General features: G+C 39.4%; 1 protein-coding gene across 9 annotated transcripts in view; it reads left to right on the top strand.

The window, feature by feature from the left end:
* The window catches only part of PTPRK (protein tyrosine phosphatase receptor type K), a 402,963-nt gene that overhangs the window by 317,237 nt on the left and 66,777 nt on the right, over window positions 1-18,949 (top strand). For all 9 annotated transcript variants that reach the window (XM_054061582.1, XM_054061574.1, XM_054061580.1 and 6 more), the window contains exons 11-13: window positions 2,190-2,295; window positions 9,646-9,919; window positions 14,032-14,068. In XM_054061582.1, coding sequence (XP_053917557.1) covers window positions 2,190-2,295; window positions 9,646-9,919; window positions 14,032-14,068 — 417 coding nt within the window. The remainder of the gene's footprint in view (window positions 1-2,189; window positions 2,296-9,645; window positions 9,920-14,031; window positions 14,069-18,949) is intronic.

The raw sequence follows: 18,949 nt of genomic DNA, 5'->3' as shown, positions 1-18,949 counted from the left end.
ATTTAGAAACACAAACAACACAAACCAGACTATTTACCTTATTATCTGCCATAATCAAACTTATATTGTCCTGTAAAGGGAAGTTAATAATGTATTGGAATGCACCTACCATTTCTGTGGGAAACTACTCATGTAGTCTCCTCACCTAGTTCCCAAAAACATGCACGTAAATCAAAATGTGAGAAAATTCAAGGCAGAGCTCTTTGAATTATGTAGCAAGTGAAATGCTGTAGTTGTCACAGTTAACTGGAACAATTTGTTGAATTCCATTCCTGCACATAAGCATTAGCACTCCTTATACTCCAGCCACTTCAATAAAAAAAAAAAAAATAACACCAAACCACCAAAAAACCACAAATGACACATTGTGTTCTGTTTATCTAGCTATTAGGTTGTTTTGAAGTTCAATACTGTACTCAGCTTGTTTTAAAGCCTTCGTGTTTCTTCACAACAAATTCCAGTTCATAAATTTGCAGAGATAATGGTGGTGTAGTACTTGCATATTTGTCTTCTGATCTCTTTGTAGGAGGGGAAAACAAAAAGAGACGTAATGAGGTAATATCTTGGTAGCATGCCTGTCTCCCAGATGTTTCAGTATTTTGAGAAATAAGTACCTCAACATGGTTGGTTTATTTAGGAGTACAATGTGTTCAGGCTTCTTCAGATATGCCCTCTATTTCCACTGAGAAATTTTGGAAATTTTGTCCAGAATTCAGTCTACCACACTGCCTAGACACAGTATGGGTTTGTTAGTTGACCAAACATGCTTAATACTAGAAAAGCTTAAGGGCAGGCTCAGAAACCCTTTGTATCTAAATTTCAGCCTGTTTTGCTCATCTTACATTATCCTGAACTGTTGTCTAGTTTTGCTCTGCCTAACTGATACATTTTATGAAACAACACATTTTTCAGGAAATGCTAGCTTTATTTTAATGAAGAATGCAATTATTCCTTTTAACCAAGCTTACAAGTGTTTGCTGTGATCCTAGTGAACATGGTGTAAACAGCAAGTTATATATTAACATTAAATGAACATCATTTCTATAAAATAATATTTCCCCAAATAAGAGCAATTTTTTAGGATCCGGGACTAATGAAGCAAGGCTTTTAATCTTTTAGTGCTCTTCTCTCTATTGATAAATTATTGTAAAATTTTAATGACTTAAATGATTGACATCCTGCAAGGAAACATCTATTTTATGAAAGTTCATTTTGAAACATACAAATGTTAATAACACTTTAATAAAAGTACAGCCACATATAAACAAACCCCATGCAGACAGTTTTCAAGCTTGCTAAAGATCAGTAATTAATAGTCATCTATTCTCTTCTGAATCACAGAAAACAGTGTTTCTTTCCTTGCACTAGAGCTGAAGTCAGCAACAGCATTACCAGTGAGGTCTGTAACAGCTTTGTGATTTGTGATCACCAATACCAGCCATCCAACTGACAACAAATATTGCTACCACAAAGGCCTGACAGCCAGTCCATTAGTCCATCACTTCCTGAACTACTTCTAGTTTTGAATTTGATTTTGGTTTTTCTTAGTACCCTGAACTGAAAACCGCAGCAGTTCGGGAACTGATCAATAAGTAACTTGGTTATCCGTTGTTATAAATGGAAGGAGAAATGGGCGTGGGAATAGACTTCTTTCTCCAGTTCTAGGCCATAGGTGCATGTTTATCCAAGCCAAATTTTCCTGCACTCTGGTTGGTTTTGACGTGGTCTCCCATGATATTTTAGAGGAAATGTAAAAGGTTTTTAAATTGTTGGAGAAGGAAACGGATGTCTAACAGAGAGAGGAGAACCTCAAGAGGTCTTTAACGTGGTGACTGTAGTTGTTTGTAAGGTAGAAGGAGTGAGGGCAAAATGGGAATTTGTAGTCTTAAGGTTTAAGGTTTCTTGGCAGTCAGTGCCTCCCTTTGTTTCTGTTCTTCTCGAACAAACCTGTATAACTCAATGGGTATTGTTATTTGAATAATTAGGAGTGGTGTTATCAGTTTCTGGTGAATTCCCATTCATGCTCGAAAAGATTGTGTATGACTGGAAAAATCATTAAATAAGGCTCATGTAGCTAATGAAGATAGTGGCTTTGTACTATATTGTGAGCAGCCACAGTCTTATGACAATTCAAAACGTTTTCACTGGTTTGTTTCTCGTTCTCTCCCTCTCCGCTCAACATTAATCAGCTCCCACTTTACCGGACTATGAAGGAGTCGATGCATCTCTCAATGAAACTGCTACTACAATAACTGTACTCCTGAGACCAGCACAGGCCAAAGGTGCACCTATCAGGTAAAAAAAAGGCAACTTAAAATAAAAATAAATAAATATGTACTGTATTGCAGCTGTTCATTTCTAAGTGATATTCATTAGACATTACTGTTGTTTTTTCTTAGCTAGGCCGAGCTTGCCAACAGATATGCAATTAAAAAGAAAAAAATCTTGAGGGTTTTCCTTTTTAAGATGGTCATTACCTGAATTGTACGGCTGTCTGTCCTGTTACATTTAAGATCTCCAGGACCATCTCCTATCCATTATAATGTCTTTTTACTTTCTAACAGTGTCTCTGAAATATGAGGCTGAAAGGTATTTATCAGAAAGTTGATTCGAAAATAACACTTTCTCTCCAGTGCTTCAAATCAGCTGTTCTATAGCATATATGTACATTTGGAAAATTGGAAGCTCAGAGGAAATGGGAGAATAATAGTGATGAATACAAACTATTTGACCTTTTTCCTCTCAGAGTACTTCTTACAAGAAATCATGTAGCAAGCTATTAAATTTTATTTGGCGTGTCCCATAATCATATTAAAATGTCTCATTTATGTTAACTTTGAGGGGTCTTTACCTTTCTGCTCTCTATTGAGAGATAATTTAATTCTGTTTGCAAAGATTAGTCCACATCCTGCTCTTTAATTCTACTTCTTAGTGCAAAAAATTTGTGCTAGTATTTGATTCCATTTGTGTTTCACTGATGTAGCTGCATCAGCAATATTCAGGGACAGGGTTGACTAATTGGGGGTTAATTAACTACGAAGCATCAGAACCTTTTCATGCTCTTACCCTTGTGACATTTTGCAGAAATAGGGGCTAATGCATTTTATTCTGTTACATTAAGTCGGTTACCATGGCTCTGCTGATGTTGAATAACATTTGGGGAAAATAAACCATTTTAAGTGTGTTTCCATTAAGAGGAATGTACGTTTTAGATGGATGTAGTGGGGATGAGTCACATACCTATAAGCATTTTTATATGCTTATCATATCGTCACCCATATGATTGATATGATCAAGTTTTTTATTCATATAGAAGATAATCCTGATTCATCTTCTTTTTAGGAGATATTGATGTGTTATAGTCATCAATAAGATTGTAATGCCATACATCTTAAGCTTCTGAAAGATTGCTCTGGAGCAAACCTAGGATTTTTTGGGGTGGAAAGAATGGTGAAATGTACAGGACTACTTTCAGTACAGGACTTGGATTCCTAAAATAAGATTTTTGTTGAACTGATATGGTAGAAACCAGACTCATGACCTGAAAACTCTCCGAAGATATGCAGGTGCTTAAACTCGCTATACGTCTTTGTAGATGCTTCAAAGCCTTCCAGGTATCCTGCTGCTAGCCATGTCCAAAGCCGTCCATGTTTGAGAAATTGGATGTCTATCTCTCATGTAATCCCTGCCAAATCCTGTCAGTCTTGTGCCTGGTTCTCCAAGGGAGCTGGTGCATAGGCTCGCCCAAAGCATGCCTACCAGATACCACTGGGATCTTCTGATGGTGGTGCGCATCTTCTCTACAGAAACTGATCTGTGGCACATATGTACAAACAGCAGAGCGCTCCCATTTTCAGCCTCCCCACTCACTAGGGCTGGGGAAGGGTAGGTGTCAGTCTTGCATCCCAGGTTTCTCTCCTGGGGTGTTTCTTCCACAAACTGTTAGTGTGATGGGATGTGGCCATGGGGTTACTCATACCTGCCTGGGGAGCTCTGGTTTCTATGCACTGTACTGGCAGGCAAGTGACTTATTGCAGACTAAACCCACAGCGTACCGCCTCACATTTAGTCTGTCAATTTTCCTTAAAGAATCTTCAATCCTATAACATGAGCTTGTCACTGTGGCCTGTGAAAGTGGTGAAAGAATCTATATGCTAAACATTATTAGACAGCTTGATAGAGTATTAGTAGCTGTTGAGCATGTTCTCAGAAAAGCATGCATCTTCCTTTCCATCTTCCTTCTCCATTTTAATTAATTTCTAAAACCTAAGAGGTCGCACTAAATTTCTAACATTAGGAAACAAAGGAAATAAATTCTTCTCCGTAACTGGGCAGCTGGGCTTTATTCTTAAAACAAGTTTTTTATTTCTTACTCTGAGTGAGGAGGATGTCCTAGGGGAATGCAGAAGACATGGTCCCATTCCACTTCCTGATGTTATACATACTGCATTCAGGTATTTTTTTCAGCAGCTTCTTAATAGGGAAGATAAATGTAGTGCACTGAAATTCTGAATTGATTCAATGCGTTTCACTAAACTTTATGATGCATTTTAGTGAAGCTTCACTCCATCCACACTGCGGTGGTGTTCCCACTACAAGCTGGCTTGCTGCCATAAGAAGTGTTACTAGGTATGTGGGGAAAAATGCATTGCCATGCCTGCAGCTGTGATTGAGTAAAAGGGACTGAAATGCTGTTATTTAGCCTGACGCTGAAGAATACTGTTGGCTTTTTGAAAATTCTTCTTCACGCTCAGGAGCTGTAAATACCTGGAGCTCAGGATGTAATCCCTGGAGCTCCCTGGATGGTCAAAAGTTCATTTTATTTAATAGCAATAGTTCCATGTTTTAAATGAAAGGGAAAAAAAAAAAGTAAAAACCAAAAACCTTACTCTGATACCTTTTGCTTTTATGTACAGAATTACACTGTGATCAGATTTTGTTGTACTTCAGCCTTTCCATCAGCACAGCACCCCAGGAAAGAGATGTTCCTTGACACAAGTGAAATCTATGTGCAGCTGTCAATCACTTCTTCAAGACACTGCATGCCAGTGTCACCACAGTTTAAACACGATTCTAATCATACCTTCCCTGTTAAGTGTTAACATATAATCTTTAGCATTCTTGTATGGCCTCCTGAAGTTTTAAACCAGATAACAAACTAGAGATGCGAAGGGAGACAGGAATGTATGGCTCAGGCTCATTGTGAAGCATGTACCGTTTCACCATCAATCTAATGGATGAGATACCAGTCGGTAGCTTCAATGGTGCTTCAGTGATTTATTTGAAGACGTGATTTGTAGCTGTATTTTTTCTGAAGTATCCTAACTGAGCATCAGCAAAACAATCTTTTGTTTTCAAATCCTACTGAGGATGAGGATTGTGGAGAGCGTATCATCAGAATCACCATAGACAACTTCTTATTGATGACATTTATTTTATTTGATTGATGAAGTGTTTTTATTATACCTCCATACGCAAAATTAAGTGGTTTTCATTTTGCAACAAGGTCAATTAAGCAGACAGTGGCAGGGAGCATCTAAAACTTAGCTGTCAGTCAGAATTCCAAGAGTTGGAGTTATAACTTGGGCTGTCAGTCAGTCTGGCACCTGTCAAAGGAGAGGATGTCCTCTCTCCACTAGATGCACAGAAGGAAATCGCTAGCTGATATTAAAGCCTAGTTAGAATGGAGATGAAGTATGAGCAGTATGTTCTCCACTGCCACACTGTCGCTGTTGAGACACAACACGGTGATGTGGAAGCAAGTTTCTTTATTAAAATTACATGGCTGGCCGGGCAGTGCTTGATCTTACTCGCGCCTCTTATACCCTTGATTAACACACGCGTCTCCGCATGATTGGATTAGCTTATACATAAACAATATGTGAATGGATGGTACTACTTTCATGCATGGTCCTATATTGTCTGCCCACTTCCTGTCCCATGATCTCCTTCCGGGTGCATTAATCAGCGGGCTGAGGACCCCACACCACACCTCTTTGGGAGCTTGAATTTTTAGGGAAAGGTGAAAAGGAAGATCTGTTGGCAGGTACCTCCTTTGACTGCTTGTAATCGTTTTGGTCAATAGGAACATACTGTGCAGTTTTTCCTAACTAAAAAAGAAAAATAATAATTTTTTTACATGAAAAATCTCAGCTGAGGAGTTCTTCACCTGCTGTATCTTCTACACTTTCTCTGCTTACCTGGCTGTCTCAGACAGCTATTTGGCCTTTATGATCCCAACGACTATTGTAGCAGGTTCTGAAATTTATATTAGCTTTCAGAATAGCTCAGAATTTATTTTAGTCATCAGGGAGAAGAAATATTGTCATCTAAGTTTTCCACTCCTATCCCTTGTTTCTCTCTTGCATTCATTCTTTGTTGAATGGCAAGACTGGCAAAAAAAATTTGCTATTGCAGGAATTCCCTGAGCTCCAGTCAAAAGAAAGGGCTCTCAATAATCGAATTCCCAACATTATAGAAAAAAAAATATGTAGAAAACATTAGATAATTCAAGCTAGTAGTAGTATGTAAAAATGCAATGATAAGCAGAGTGCATAGCCTTAAAGGTTATACTTATAGCCTAATATCAGACCACATTTGCAGCTAGTGAACACCTTGCTTTTCAAGTTGCAAATTAAACTTTGTCCTTACCAAACGCTATTATATGTACAGAGAATAACAGCGCTGCTTTGGAGACACTGGAGTGTTATTAAATGAGTTTAAACAGATGGTATCACAAAGGGCCCAGAGGTAAATGACTGTATTCCTCCGTGTTTTGTTAGCCTATAATGTTGCATGAAAAATACTGCCAGATCCCCTTTCAGAAGAGAATGGACACATTTTTTAAAAGATAGTTTATGAAAATTAAAAAAAAAAAACAAAAAAACAGCCTCTTTGGAGACTTTAAAGAATTTCTGTCATTTGCTATTCTTTAAATAATAGTAATTGTATAAATGCAGGTGGCTACAGTGTTTATATCTATTTCTATAGCTTTTCAGATGCAGGGGCCCAAAGAGCTATATTTTTGGAAGCAGATTTTATGTAAATTTCTTTATTTGAAAATTCTTCAATGCCTTCGTATTCTATTGTGTTCTCACGCTTAAAATTTTGCCATACCTTTTGTATCACATAGAAAAAATTACTACCTTTTTAAAGAATACTGTTAAAAGAGATTTTTTTAATATTTAGCTCTCAATGCCCTTCATCTTTGATTTTTTTGTTTTGATCTCCAGAGAGAATTGACCCTTAAAAAGGACATGTGCCTTTAAAAAAAAAAAAAAAAAAAAAAAAAAACCTCATTTACTCTTTATTTGATGTAGGAAAGTAGGCGGGTGGGGAGAAGCAGTTTAATTTGGTCTCTGTGGTAGATCTCAGCTTCTAAGCTGCATGACAAACTGGGCTGTTCCAGGGGACAGTTGCCTCCGGCACATGCAAGCACTGCACTGTCCTTCCAGTCTCTCTGCTGACTTTCTCTTCCGAAGTTGGCAGGGTGTTGCAGATGACAAGTTTCCTGCTTTCCTGGCACTTGGGAGAGTGTGTGTCAGAATTTGTGTCAGTCCCAGTCCATTGGCAGCTCATTAGAGAAGACTGCAGAATGGAGGGAGCAGAGACAAGGTGTCTGTGTTCCCAGTTCTCTCCAGTTAGTTGGCTGCCTGGTTTGGGAGCAGTGGTTTTAACCCCACCTGGGTCCAGGGCCAGGCCAGGGAGGGAATGAATTCCAGTAGTCATTTCTTGCCTTGGGACATAAAAAAGAAAAATTATTTTTAATATTTTACATGCTGTTAAGTTTGTGAAATATCAATGCTTTTAGGGTTTTTTGCTAGTACTTTTGTTTTGAAGTGTCAAGTAAGATTCTGAGTGCACAGAGGTCTTGTGGAAGTGATTTGGTACAGGTCACATTAACTGGGTTTGGTTAATACATAGAGTTTACCATTGAATACCGCATTTATAATCAGGCTCAGTTCACAGACAGTTTATGAGAAACAGAGATCCCTGGAACTAACTAATCATTTTTTTGTTTACGTTTTTCTTTTTACTGGGAATTTTCAAAATGATAGGACTTTCACAGAATCACAGAATCACAAGGTTGGAAAGGACCCATTGGATCATTGAGTCCAACCATTCCTAACACTCCCTAAACCATGTCCCTCAGCACTTCATCCACCCGTTCCTTAAACACCTCCAGGGAAGGCGACTTTGTATATTCCTCTTGGACACTTTGAAAGGGGAGAGGCTTTCCTCCTTAATTTTTTAGGTGCTGGGAAAAGGAGACACTAACTTTGTCTTTCAGCTCAAGAAAGATGTGAAACTAATTTCTTACTTTTTCTTCTCTCTTTTTGTCCATTCCCCAGTATCATACTTGCATCTCTGCCGCTACAGTTATTGGATTTTCTGGGCAGCAGTAGCAGAGAAAATTGACAAAATAATTTAATGCTGCCCCGTACGTTCTGAAAGGAGGAGGATTGTCTTTGCCTTTGCCTTTTGAAGTCCCTACAGCAATGTGGTGACACTTCAAGAACTCAGTTCAATTTTACTTTTTCTGTTTAGAAAGCTTTAAAACAAAACCAAGACAGGCAATTCTGCCAGTTTAATTAAATAGCTTCAGGTCTTGTCTACATGCTTCGGCATATTTTCTAACCAATCTTTCATGAGGTCCTCAGATGTATATGCTATAAATGAGAAATCGTGTATGTGTATACACATCTGTGTATATGTGCCTATACATACCTATAGTTCTTAAACCCCCAAAACCTCTTTTTTTGTTTTCTTTTTTTCTTGTAAATTGATTGCCTCCTGCTCTCAATATGTACTTCTGCAGGGCAGAGGAAGCTGGTGATGAGTTGGTAACATCCTGCAGTTAGGTAGTTCCCCTAAAGGAAAAAGAAGAATTAGAATTACCTGTTCTATTTTGAAAAGTGACCAAGTCATGGACCATTTTGAGAGAGGTATTGGTGGGTTAGGATAGCGTTTTAATAGGCCAAATGCCATCTGCTTCGGCAATTTGTAACATTTTATCATTGACAACTGTAGAGGAATGAGGCAGTGTATTTTGGTGGAATGGACAGATTTCTGTCCATCTGTGCTTGTATTACAGAATGTCACTTGTACTTTAGATCTGCATAGCTCTGAGCCAAGATAGAAGCCACAGCAAGGTCAAGAGGTGGAGAAGCCTGTCAGCACATTCTGTCTCTAATGATACGACAACTGCAAATTGATGCTCCGAGCACAGCCTGAAGGCTGGGCCTTGACGCTCAGCTTTTTCTAATACCATTTCAAAGGAAAATGCTAACTTCAGATGCTTCCAGTTATTCAAGACTTTAATCTATGTAGTTTAAAGTCAGACTCATTGCTATGATTATTGAAAAGAAAAAGCCTAAAAACTTTAGATCATTTAGGAGGATGTGTATTTGTCTTGTTGTTTTTCCTGAAAGAAATGGATGCTGCTTCTTTCCAATGGTTGAATTAGGTTTGCTATATTTCAGGCCTTTGTTTCTTCCCCGCATCCATGCACCTGCTGTCTTTTCATTTTTTCTTTTCTTTGTTTTCTTTTTAAGTTTACACAAAGCAATTAGGTTAACGTTTTTATGAGATTTGACCCTAGCAGGTGACCGTAAAGTTGTGCTGATTTTCCTCTTGTCTCACTAGTGCCTACCAGATTGTTGTGGAGGAGCTGCACCCACATCGAACAAAGCGAGAAACGGGTGCCATGGAGTGCTACCAAATCCCTGTCACGTATCAGACCGCTCTTAGCGGAGGTTCGCCATATTACTTTGCTGCTGAGCTGCCCCCAGGAAACCTGCCAGAGCCAGCCCCCTTTACTGTGGGTGACAACAGGACTTACCAGGGTTTCTGGAACCCACCACTGGCTCCTCGGAAAGGCTACAACATCTATTTCCAGGCCATGAGCAGCGTTGAAAAGGTATGTGCCAACCACATCTTTTTCCTGAAAGGAGTCAAACACATGCCTGTGGTGACAATTATGACTGTTGGAATTAGACCTAGTAGGTGTTGGCAGTGGCATGGCTGTAATCCCTGCGGTGCTGTGACAACATGGCAGCATGCCATTCACATTTCACACCAGCCTTGTATCATAGTAACTGCTATTAAATGAGACTTTAGTACATCTCTTAGTAATCGTCTGAGTAAAGTCATTTCAGTGCTGCGACTGTCTCCGTGGTAAATAACATCTGTAGTCCTTTCCCCAGTTCTCAGTACTTGCACACTTCAGAAGATTAAATTACTACAGGAAAAACAGAATGTAGGCTGCTTAGTGAGCTAATAATACGTCACAACCCTTCTGAGACTCTTGCACTGAACATCGAGTAAAAAGTAAAAATTTGCTTGAGCAGAAGTAACCCGAGAGTCACAGTGTGTTTACGAGGACCTTTCTGAAAAGGTGTACTTCACACTTGCTCCACTGCTGTGCAGTAGTAGAAGTATGGCTGTCCCTCACTTTCATTACCTCCTTGGTGTTTTGGCTTTAACTCTGTTGCTGAGTGCTGCTGCTGGTTCTGTATGCATATGGAAGGGGGAAAAACACCAGGGAGAGATGTTCCTGGTAGGAAGAACCACTGTGGCTCTGCAAGCCCCATGCGGTTGCTCTTGAATGGTTTTTCCTCTCATAAATGAATAATGAGGGAGCGGGAAATAATCAGTGAGAAGGGAAAATGTGGTAGACACAGAAGCTTCTGATATATTAAAAGTTAAAAGTTTTTATTTATACTGAAGGAAATTGCAGTTAGATGTCCATGGGAATCTCCATATGAAGTTTCCAGGCAGGTCAGAAAGGAAATAGGACAACTAGATTGATAGCTGCAAAGACACACCAGAGCCATCAGAAAGGAGCAGAAGCTGTATTTACCCTTCCTTATATTTGGGTCTGTGCAACTGATCAAACAAATCCCAGCTAACAGGCAGCCTAGCCTTTAGAGCCTTTTGAAGAAAATCTCACCTTCTGCCTATAGTTATGAAAATTGCATGTGTATCAAGTCAGAATGGGGACAAAGCAGGAGTGAGTGAAACTATATTGGAGCTGCTTGGGAGCTAGATGCTTTTTTTTTTTTTTTTATGCAAGAGACCATACCCTCTCTTTAATTCTTATCCATAGACCTATATGAAGCAAACAAAGTAAAATAAAAGGTAACTGCTAGACACTTGTCTATATTCCTCTCACCTGCTACAAATAATTACCTTTGCTTTTGTGTGCTTCCAGCACACTAAATTCTAAGGAAATTTGTTTTATTCCCTGAGAAATAACTAGGAGGGGAAAAAGAAAATAAAAGTAGTATTAAAAAAATAGATCTTTATTTTGGTTTTTTTACATTTTGACAGATAAGATAAGGGAAGAACACATTTTTTTTACTTTAACTTGATTTCAGTTTGTGAGAGAGTTTCATTCTAAAATGTTTTTCTCTGGTATGATTTAAAACTATGGATCAGATTTCAGTTTCTAGAGTGATTTTGGGGTAGGTTATGGGGGGATTGCATTGCATTCTGACAGGACAGAGATCTAGTGGTTGTAAGATAACCTCTGAGCTCTGGAATATTTAAACAGGTGCTTTACTATAAATTAGTGGGTTCACCAAAACAGTCAAGGGGAAGTAACGTATGCTCTGAAATACGCTGTAGGGCTGGGATGAATCACAGAATCACAGAATCACAAGGTTGGAAAGGACCCATTGGATCATCAAGTCCAACCATTCCTAACACTCCCTAAACCATGTCCCTAAGCACTTCATCCACCCGTTCCTTAAACACCTCCAGGGAAGGCGACTCGACCACCTCCCTGGGCAGCCTGTTCCAGTGCCCAATGACTCTTACTGTGAAGAATTTTTTTCTGATATCCAACCTGAACCTCCCCTGACGGAGCTTCAGGCCATTCCCTCTTGTCCTGTCCTCTGTCACCTGGGAGAAGAGGCCAGCTCCCTCCTCTTCACAACCTCCTTTCAGGTAGTTGTAGAGAGTAATAAGGTCTCCCCTCAGCCTCCTCTTCTCCAGGCTAAACAACCCCAGCTCTCTCAGCCGCTCCTCATAAGACTTGTTCTCCAGCCCCCTCACCAGCTTTGTTGCTCTTCTCTGGACACGCTCCAGAGCCTCAACATCCTTCTTGTGGTGAGGGGTCCAGAACTGAACACAGTACTCGAGGTGCGGTCTCACCAGTGCTGAGTACAGAGGGAGAATCACCTCCCTGGACCTGCTGGTGACCCCATTTCTGATACAAGCCAAAATGCCGTTGGCCTTCTTGGCCACCTGGGCACACTGCTGGCTCATGTTCAGCTGTCAACCAGCACCCCCAGGTCCTTCTCTTCCGTGCAGCTCTCCAGCCATTCTTCCCCCAGTCTGTAGCGCTGCATAGGGTTGTTGTGCCCCAAGTGCAGGACCCGGCATTTGGCCTTGTTAAACCTCATCCCATTGGTCTCGGCCCAGCAGTCCAGCCTGTTCAGATCCCTTTGCAGAGCCTCCCTACCCTCCAGCAGATCGACACTTCCTCCCAGCTTAGTGTCATCTGCAAACTTGCTAAGGGTGCACTCGATGCCTTCATCCAGGTCATTGATAAAGACATTGAACAGAGCTGGACCCCAGTACTGAGCCCTGAGGAACTCCACTTGTGACTGGCCTCCAGCTGGAGTTAACTCCATTGACCATCACTCTCTGGGCCTGGACATCCAACGAGTTTTCAACCCAGGAGAGTGTGCGCCTGTCCAGGCCAGAGGCTGACAGTTTCTGAAGCAGAATGCTGTGAGAAACTGTGTCAAAGGCTTTACTGAAGTCCAAAATGAGGGTCCAAGATGAGGGTTACTCTGTGATCCTCACAGACATTTGGAACAATGGCGGACAAGTATATCCAGTAACTGGGGAGAATGCTAGTTGAGTAAGATTATATCATTAAACTTTGGGGGGCTTTCATTTAGATTGAAAAATTATCTTTATGAAACACTTATGGGAATCATCAACTCACAGCTTTGCTCATTCTTTACAAGCTGTGTTTACAAAACAGCATCAACATATTTTTCCAGTTGCTTGGGTATCTTTAAGAGGGGAGAGATCCCAGGAGATGTGTTTGAGGATGGCATGCTGGGGGGTGCAGGACTGGAGGAAGCATATTTGATAGAATGAAACTATCATTATTATATTTTCTAATTGCATGCTAATATTGTTTAGAGTGATTTAATACAACAGCAGCTGCATCCTCTCACGCAACCTTATGCTACTTCAGTATGTTTGCCTTTAAAATGATTGCACATTGCACAAAAAGGTCAGAAAACCCATTTATGACTAACCCTCATCTGTTCAAGTTGTCCAAACTGTGCATAACCAAGTCATTTCTCTGTTCATTTGTTTCAATTGCTGACCAAACTTCTGAAGGGGAGTGGGAGTGGAGAAGTAAAATACATACAAATTGTCTTTGCATGTGCAATCTCTTTTGGAGCACATCACTGTCAAATCTCTCCTGGGCAGATTATGTAGGTTGTAGATTAAGTGTGTTATGTGTGAAAGGATACCTGGGCTGCCTATGTGCTCATTCCATACTCAGAAGCCTGAAAGAGAACGTTTCTGGTGTGCTTCAGGTGACTCTGTTCAAGACCATCAGGGTGTAGCAGGGTATTAAAAGCTGAGCAAATGTACCTTGTTTGCTGGACGATGCTGGACGTCAACACTGGCTCGGGATTTGCGTGTCATGATATAAACAAGAGCATTAGTCGTCCTCTGTTCTTGCACTACACCATCTCTCTGTATTCTTATGGCATGATTTGCATTTGATTTGAATAACCTGAAATTTTGCTATATTTGGGCTGTCCCGCACCTTTTCTCCCCATTGTTATCCTGGACAGTACAGACCAATGTCTAGGTTTCATCCAGCTTTTGTAAAGGCAAAATCACCCAGCCTCCTCCCCTGACAAGCCCACAACCCTGAGCCACCTTGCTAGGTTGCCCCAGCTGATCAGCATATCTAGGACGAATTTATGGAGTGGGGAGGGCAAGAAAAAGCAACCTGATCTGACTATTTCTTTACTTTTCTCTCCCCAACAGGAAACCAAAACTCAATGTGTTCGAATAGCTACAAAAGGTAAGAGGTTTGTCCCTCTACTACACAAATTAGGTTTGTTAATTAAGTGCGGCATTTTGGTTAAATGTTTGAACCAGAGCCACACTATCCCACTATTTTGAACCACTTGATTATCTTGAAACATAATAGGCTACTGCTTTTTGTTCTTTGGTATTGTGCCAAGAGAGTACTGTTCTAGCTATACTCGGATTTATTTATTTTTTTTTTTTACCCTGTCTGTGGTTTTCAAGGTCTGCTTTTAGGCTGCTGGAGTATTGCAGGCGGCAGATAGATGAACTGGAGACTAGAAGGTGCTCTTGGTTAAATTGTCTGTTTTGCTAACAGTGATTTCCAAGCAAGAGTGGAAATAATTTAAATGAAGGACACGATAGTTAATTTTCCTAAGTAAGAGCTTTGAGTGTTAGCTAGACATAGGGGAGGGTTGATTTGAGGAAGACTCGTGTCTTTGATAGTAAAGCCCAGGGCTAAGACTGACTGCATAGCTGTGAGAATAAATCCTGTTGACCCCCCCATATAGCAGGTTAATCACATACTGCTCACTCAAAAATGCTATTTCATCTTCAAATGAGGACTTGCTTGTTCTGCTTATTGTTGTCTCTTTCTTGGACTGTATTTATAGCTGTTCATTTCAGTTGCTTGATTGTGTCAACATGAAAGTTTTTTGATAGACTCCAGCGGTATAAACAAGAAATCTTATAAATCTCTGCAGAGGCCCAGCATTGCTTACATTGTCTCTTTCTAATTGTATATTGATATTCAGCATAAAAACAAGTTTAGATGTGAACCAGTGGGCATTTAAAGTACTGCAGTGGCACTTCAGCACATTTTTTTTCAATCACTTCTTTCAATTTAAAACTTATTCCAATTAAAAGCTGATGCCTCTAATTAGGTGGTAGCAACCAAACATTTTCATGCGAAACAGGAAAATAAAATGTACTTCTCAAGATGTGTTAATATTTCCACCAAGTAAGGTAAGCTAATAAAAACAGGAAGATAAAACTGTGAACCAAGTCTTCTGTGAAAAGTACATCAGCAATGTCTTTCTAATGTTTAGCTGGCAAGATTAAATGTTTGAATTAAAATATATTTGCATAAACAAATATTTATATACCACAAACATGTATTGCTAGGATTAGAGTCAAGGGAGAGTCTTGAAAGGCTCAGAAATAACCTAAAATGTTGCAGAATTGAGGAAGGGAAAACCGATGATCTCTCTCATCATAAATTTTCTGGATAGTAGTAACAAAACAGGGAAGGAATTCACCTGGCTTATGGGAAAATTATTTTTTATTTAATCATTGTTGTGGTTTGAGCTAAATTTGAGTCAGTTTTGTGACTTAACTCAGTTGCTCTAAATAACTTCATTTTTCTGAAAGCTAACTGTGTGTTTTTGAGACAGCGTTCTCCCCTAAAGTGGTAACACAGGGCAGTGGTATGCGAAAAGGCCAATGCTTATACCTAACCAGGGCCATCCTCAAGCTGGTGGAAGGGGGCCGCACCTGCAAAGAGGGGTGAATAGGGCAGATGAGCGTAAACTGACCAGCAGAGTATTCCATTTCATACACGTCATAGTCAGTATAAACTTGAGAAATCACAAGTGTCTCACTCTTTTCTGCGATGGCCGGTGTCCTGTGATGACCTCATCTGTCTGGTTGTTCCTGATCCCAGATCCATGTATTTCTTAATCCAGTTCCTGAGTCCAGCTCCCTCTTAGCTATGCACCCACTCCCCCATGTCTGCTCTGCACCATTTGTGGTGACATATGGTCATCGAGGAGTGGGGGAGTGATCTTATATATTTTTATATATTTTATTACTTTCTAATTATTTTCATTATTATTCTTGTTGCTATCATTTCATTAAAGCTGTAGTTTTTGTTTCCAACCCGTTGGTCTTTTTCTTCTCATATCCCTTTCCCTGTGGGGTGGGAGATGGAAAGGGATTTTGGGAGACTCAACTGCACGGGTTTAGCTGCTGAAATTTGGCCGGGTGGGGCTAAACTGTGGCAACCATACTCAGTCCACCTCTCTCAAAGTAGTGTTCACAAGACCAATAGTCCTGTTGACGATGGCTTGTATGCCTTCCTCTGCCATAACAATCACGTTCACCCCAATGTCTGTACTCTGAAGGAAAGGGGAGAAGAGTAACATATTTCTTAGCATCGTGCCGTAAATCTTGCCTTTGCCACTCTAGCTGAAAACAAGTTTTCCTGAAGTAATGGCATAGCCTAATATGACAGTACTATACAACTTGAACGTGGAACTGAAAACGAAAATGTTTTCTCTGACTTTATTTAAATTGATAGGTGTGAAATGTTGGGGGAGACAACAACAGGAGCAAATACTTTCTCTTGCTCTGAAGGAATGCATTTAATAGGGCATCATCACTTCAAAGTCACTTAGATTCATAGCTCTCAAATGAGTTATAGTGGTATTCTAAATTGTTCTTAAAAAGCTGATACTGATTTTTTTTCCCAAGTTTTTATTGTAAAAATAATACTGTGACTTAGTGAACTTGAAGAAAATTATATGTAATATAGTGGTGTATGTGTGTGTTTATCTGGTTATGCTGATTTTTTTCATAGTGTTTAAGTTTGCTTTGAATCATTGACCGAGGAGACATCCGTTTACATTTGCAATATATTCATACGGAAAAGAGGACTGTCTCACCTTACCAAATTCACCCCAGTAAAGCTAATGTACCCTTCTAAAATCCAGAAAATTTTCTAAACTAGGCATTAAGTTATAAATGTGTGTCTTTCTGTGTCATCTCATGTGACTGGAAGCAGCCTGTGGCTGCACAAACAGAATTTTGCCGTGATCATGTTGGAAACTCATTAAAAAATTGTAAAGAGCTGAGGTGGAAGTAGGCAGGGAGCAATGATATTAAACATGCATGTTAAAGGCCAAGCACATTTCCCTGGTAGTGAAGTTCAGTATTACCAGCAAAGGTACTTTCTTATTTTTACCTCATCCAAGGGTCTGGTGTTAACTACTGTGTGTATTCACACCAATAATATGTAAAAGACAGAGAAAAATATGTTAGTAATGTCATAGTTTAGTGCTGGGTAAGTAAATATTGCTGAAATTATAAATTTGATAATTTGACTTTTAGATGTGTTATTTCCCTAACTAATTTTTTGTTTGCTTGGGCAATTCCCTATTAACATAATTTACATGTATCTTAATGCATAAGGGGTTTTGCACATATTGTTCCCATGGGTAGCCTTCTACCTTTGAGAATTGATGGAATAGTTATTGGTGTCAAACTAATGAAAATTAGTCAGCAAATGTAAATTGAAGCGCTCATACTTTTTCAGTCTGTATATTAGAGGTGCAATGTTCCTGTGTACTTCTGATAACTAAATGCACTGAAGTGTGAAGTCATCTAAAAGATGGTGCCAAATCATAACTAAAGTATGTTGCTGCTTTTGGTGTGTCTTAAAAAGATGTTTTTTGAGTAAGCCAAGAGGCTTACTAGTGTCTGGTGTATTAAAATACACTGAGTAAATTTTTCATGGAAGAAAATATTGGAACAGCACCAGATTAAAAAGTGGTCTCCTGAGCAGTTCCAGTGTACTTGCAGCTGAAGGATGAATGTCAGAGTGATTTTTTAAATTTTTTTTTTATGCCTCTGATTTAGAGTAATAATAGGATTCCTCATTTATCTGGACACCTATTTCCACAAAGTTTGTAATGATCTGTTGACTTCGTGACATTTGCCCTTCTGCAGATTGGACTGAATTGACCAAGAGAGACCCAAGTTACTAGATATGATTAGAGGGTATGAAAATTGCACACATGTACACAGTTTGTTCACATAAGCTTTGAATCTTGAGGAAACCAGGTTAAAAAATAGCTCCTTGTGATGCAGGTGCTGGGTAGGACATACCTAAAGGGCTATTCCCATTACAACTGTAGCCTAGAAAATGTATGAACTGTGAACCATTTTAATTCCTTGGATACATTTAGGCAATATTGCCGCCTTCTCTCAATCTGAATTCCTTTCCCGTTTAGATCCTCTCAGTAACCAGTGAACAGCATCAATTTTTTTTTTAAAAAAAACAAGACCTCCAGAATTATGTTCCCTTGTAGTTTTTATTTGTATTATTAGTTCAGGTAGTGTAGAACTTCTATATCTCTGCATGTTTGGTTGATACAGATAGATGAAAACGCTATTTGAGATGATGCGCATCTGGAAGTAATTGTGAAATAGCAGAAAATGACTTTTTAATCTGATTTGAGGAATAAAAAGGTCTGAGTGGTAACATTTCAACTGCAAGTGTGCATTTAGTCCACCATCATTATTGCTCTGAATTCATTCCCACAGCAGTTGGGGATTGATCCAAAGGCCTTTCATGTCAATGGGAGTCCTTCCACTGACATTAATGAGCTTTGGATTAGGTCTTCAGAAGTCATAAATCTGTCTAGACCATAATTATTTCCTTGAAATTGTTCCTGATTTTTCTGCTTTTAGGGAAATTTGTGAAAGTCGAATCACCTCCTGTAGCAGGATGCGCAGATATGTCTGTTACTGATTAATGCACAAATGGGGGAAGATGTCAGATGCTAAATGCATGTAAAGCAAAGCTTCTCTCACTATTGTTTTTATGTTTGGATCAATGCTACTACAATGACTTTTAGCTGAACCATCATAATGGGCACTGGAGATCTAAGTGGCAATATAAATTTAGAGAAGATTGCAGATGTCACCCAAGTCACATGTTTCTTGTCACAAATTCATAGGAAAAAGCTATTAACTTGTTTAAACTTAAGTGGTCTTTTGCATAATGTCTTTTATCTCACAAAGAGGAGATTTGAACAGAATTGCTGAGCTTTCCAAAGATGGAAGCAGATTATTAGCATGGCATATTGTCTTCCTT

Source organism: Cuculus canorus, chromosome 3, assembly GCF_017976375.1.
Source record: "Cuculus canorus isolate bCucCan1 chromosome 3, bCucCan1.pri, whole genome shotgun sequence".
Lineage (NCBI taxonomy): Eukaryota > Metazoa > Chordata > Aves > Cuculiformes > Cuculidae > Cuculus > Cuculus canorus.
Note: the sequence above shows the minus strand (reverse complement) of the source record. Positions and strands in the feature narration are given on the sequence as shown.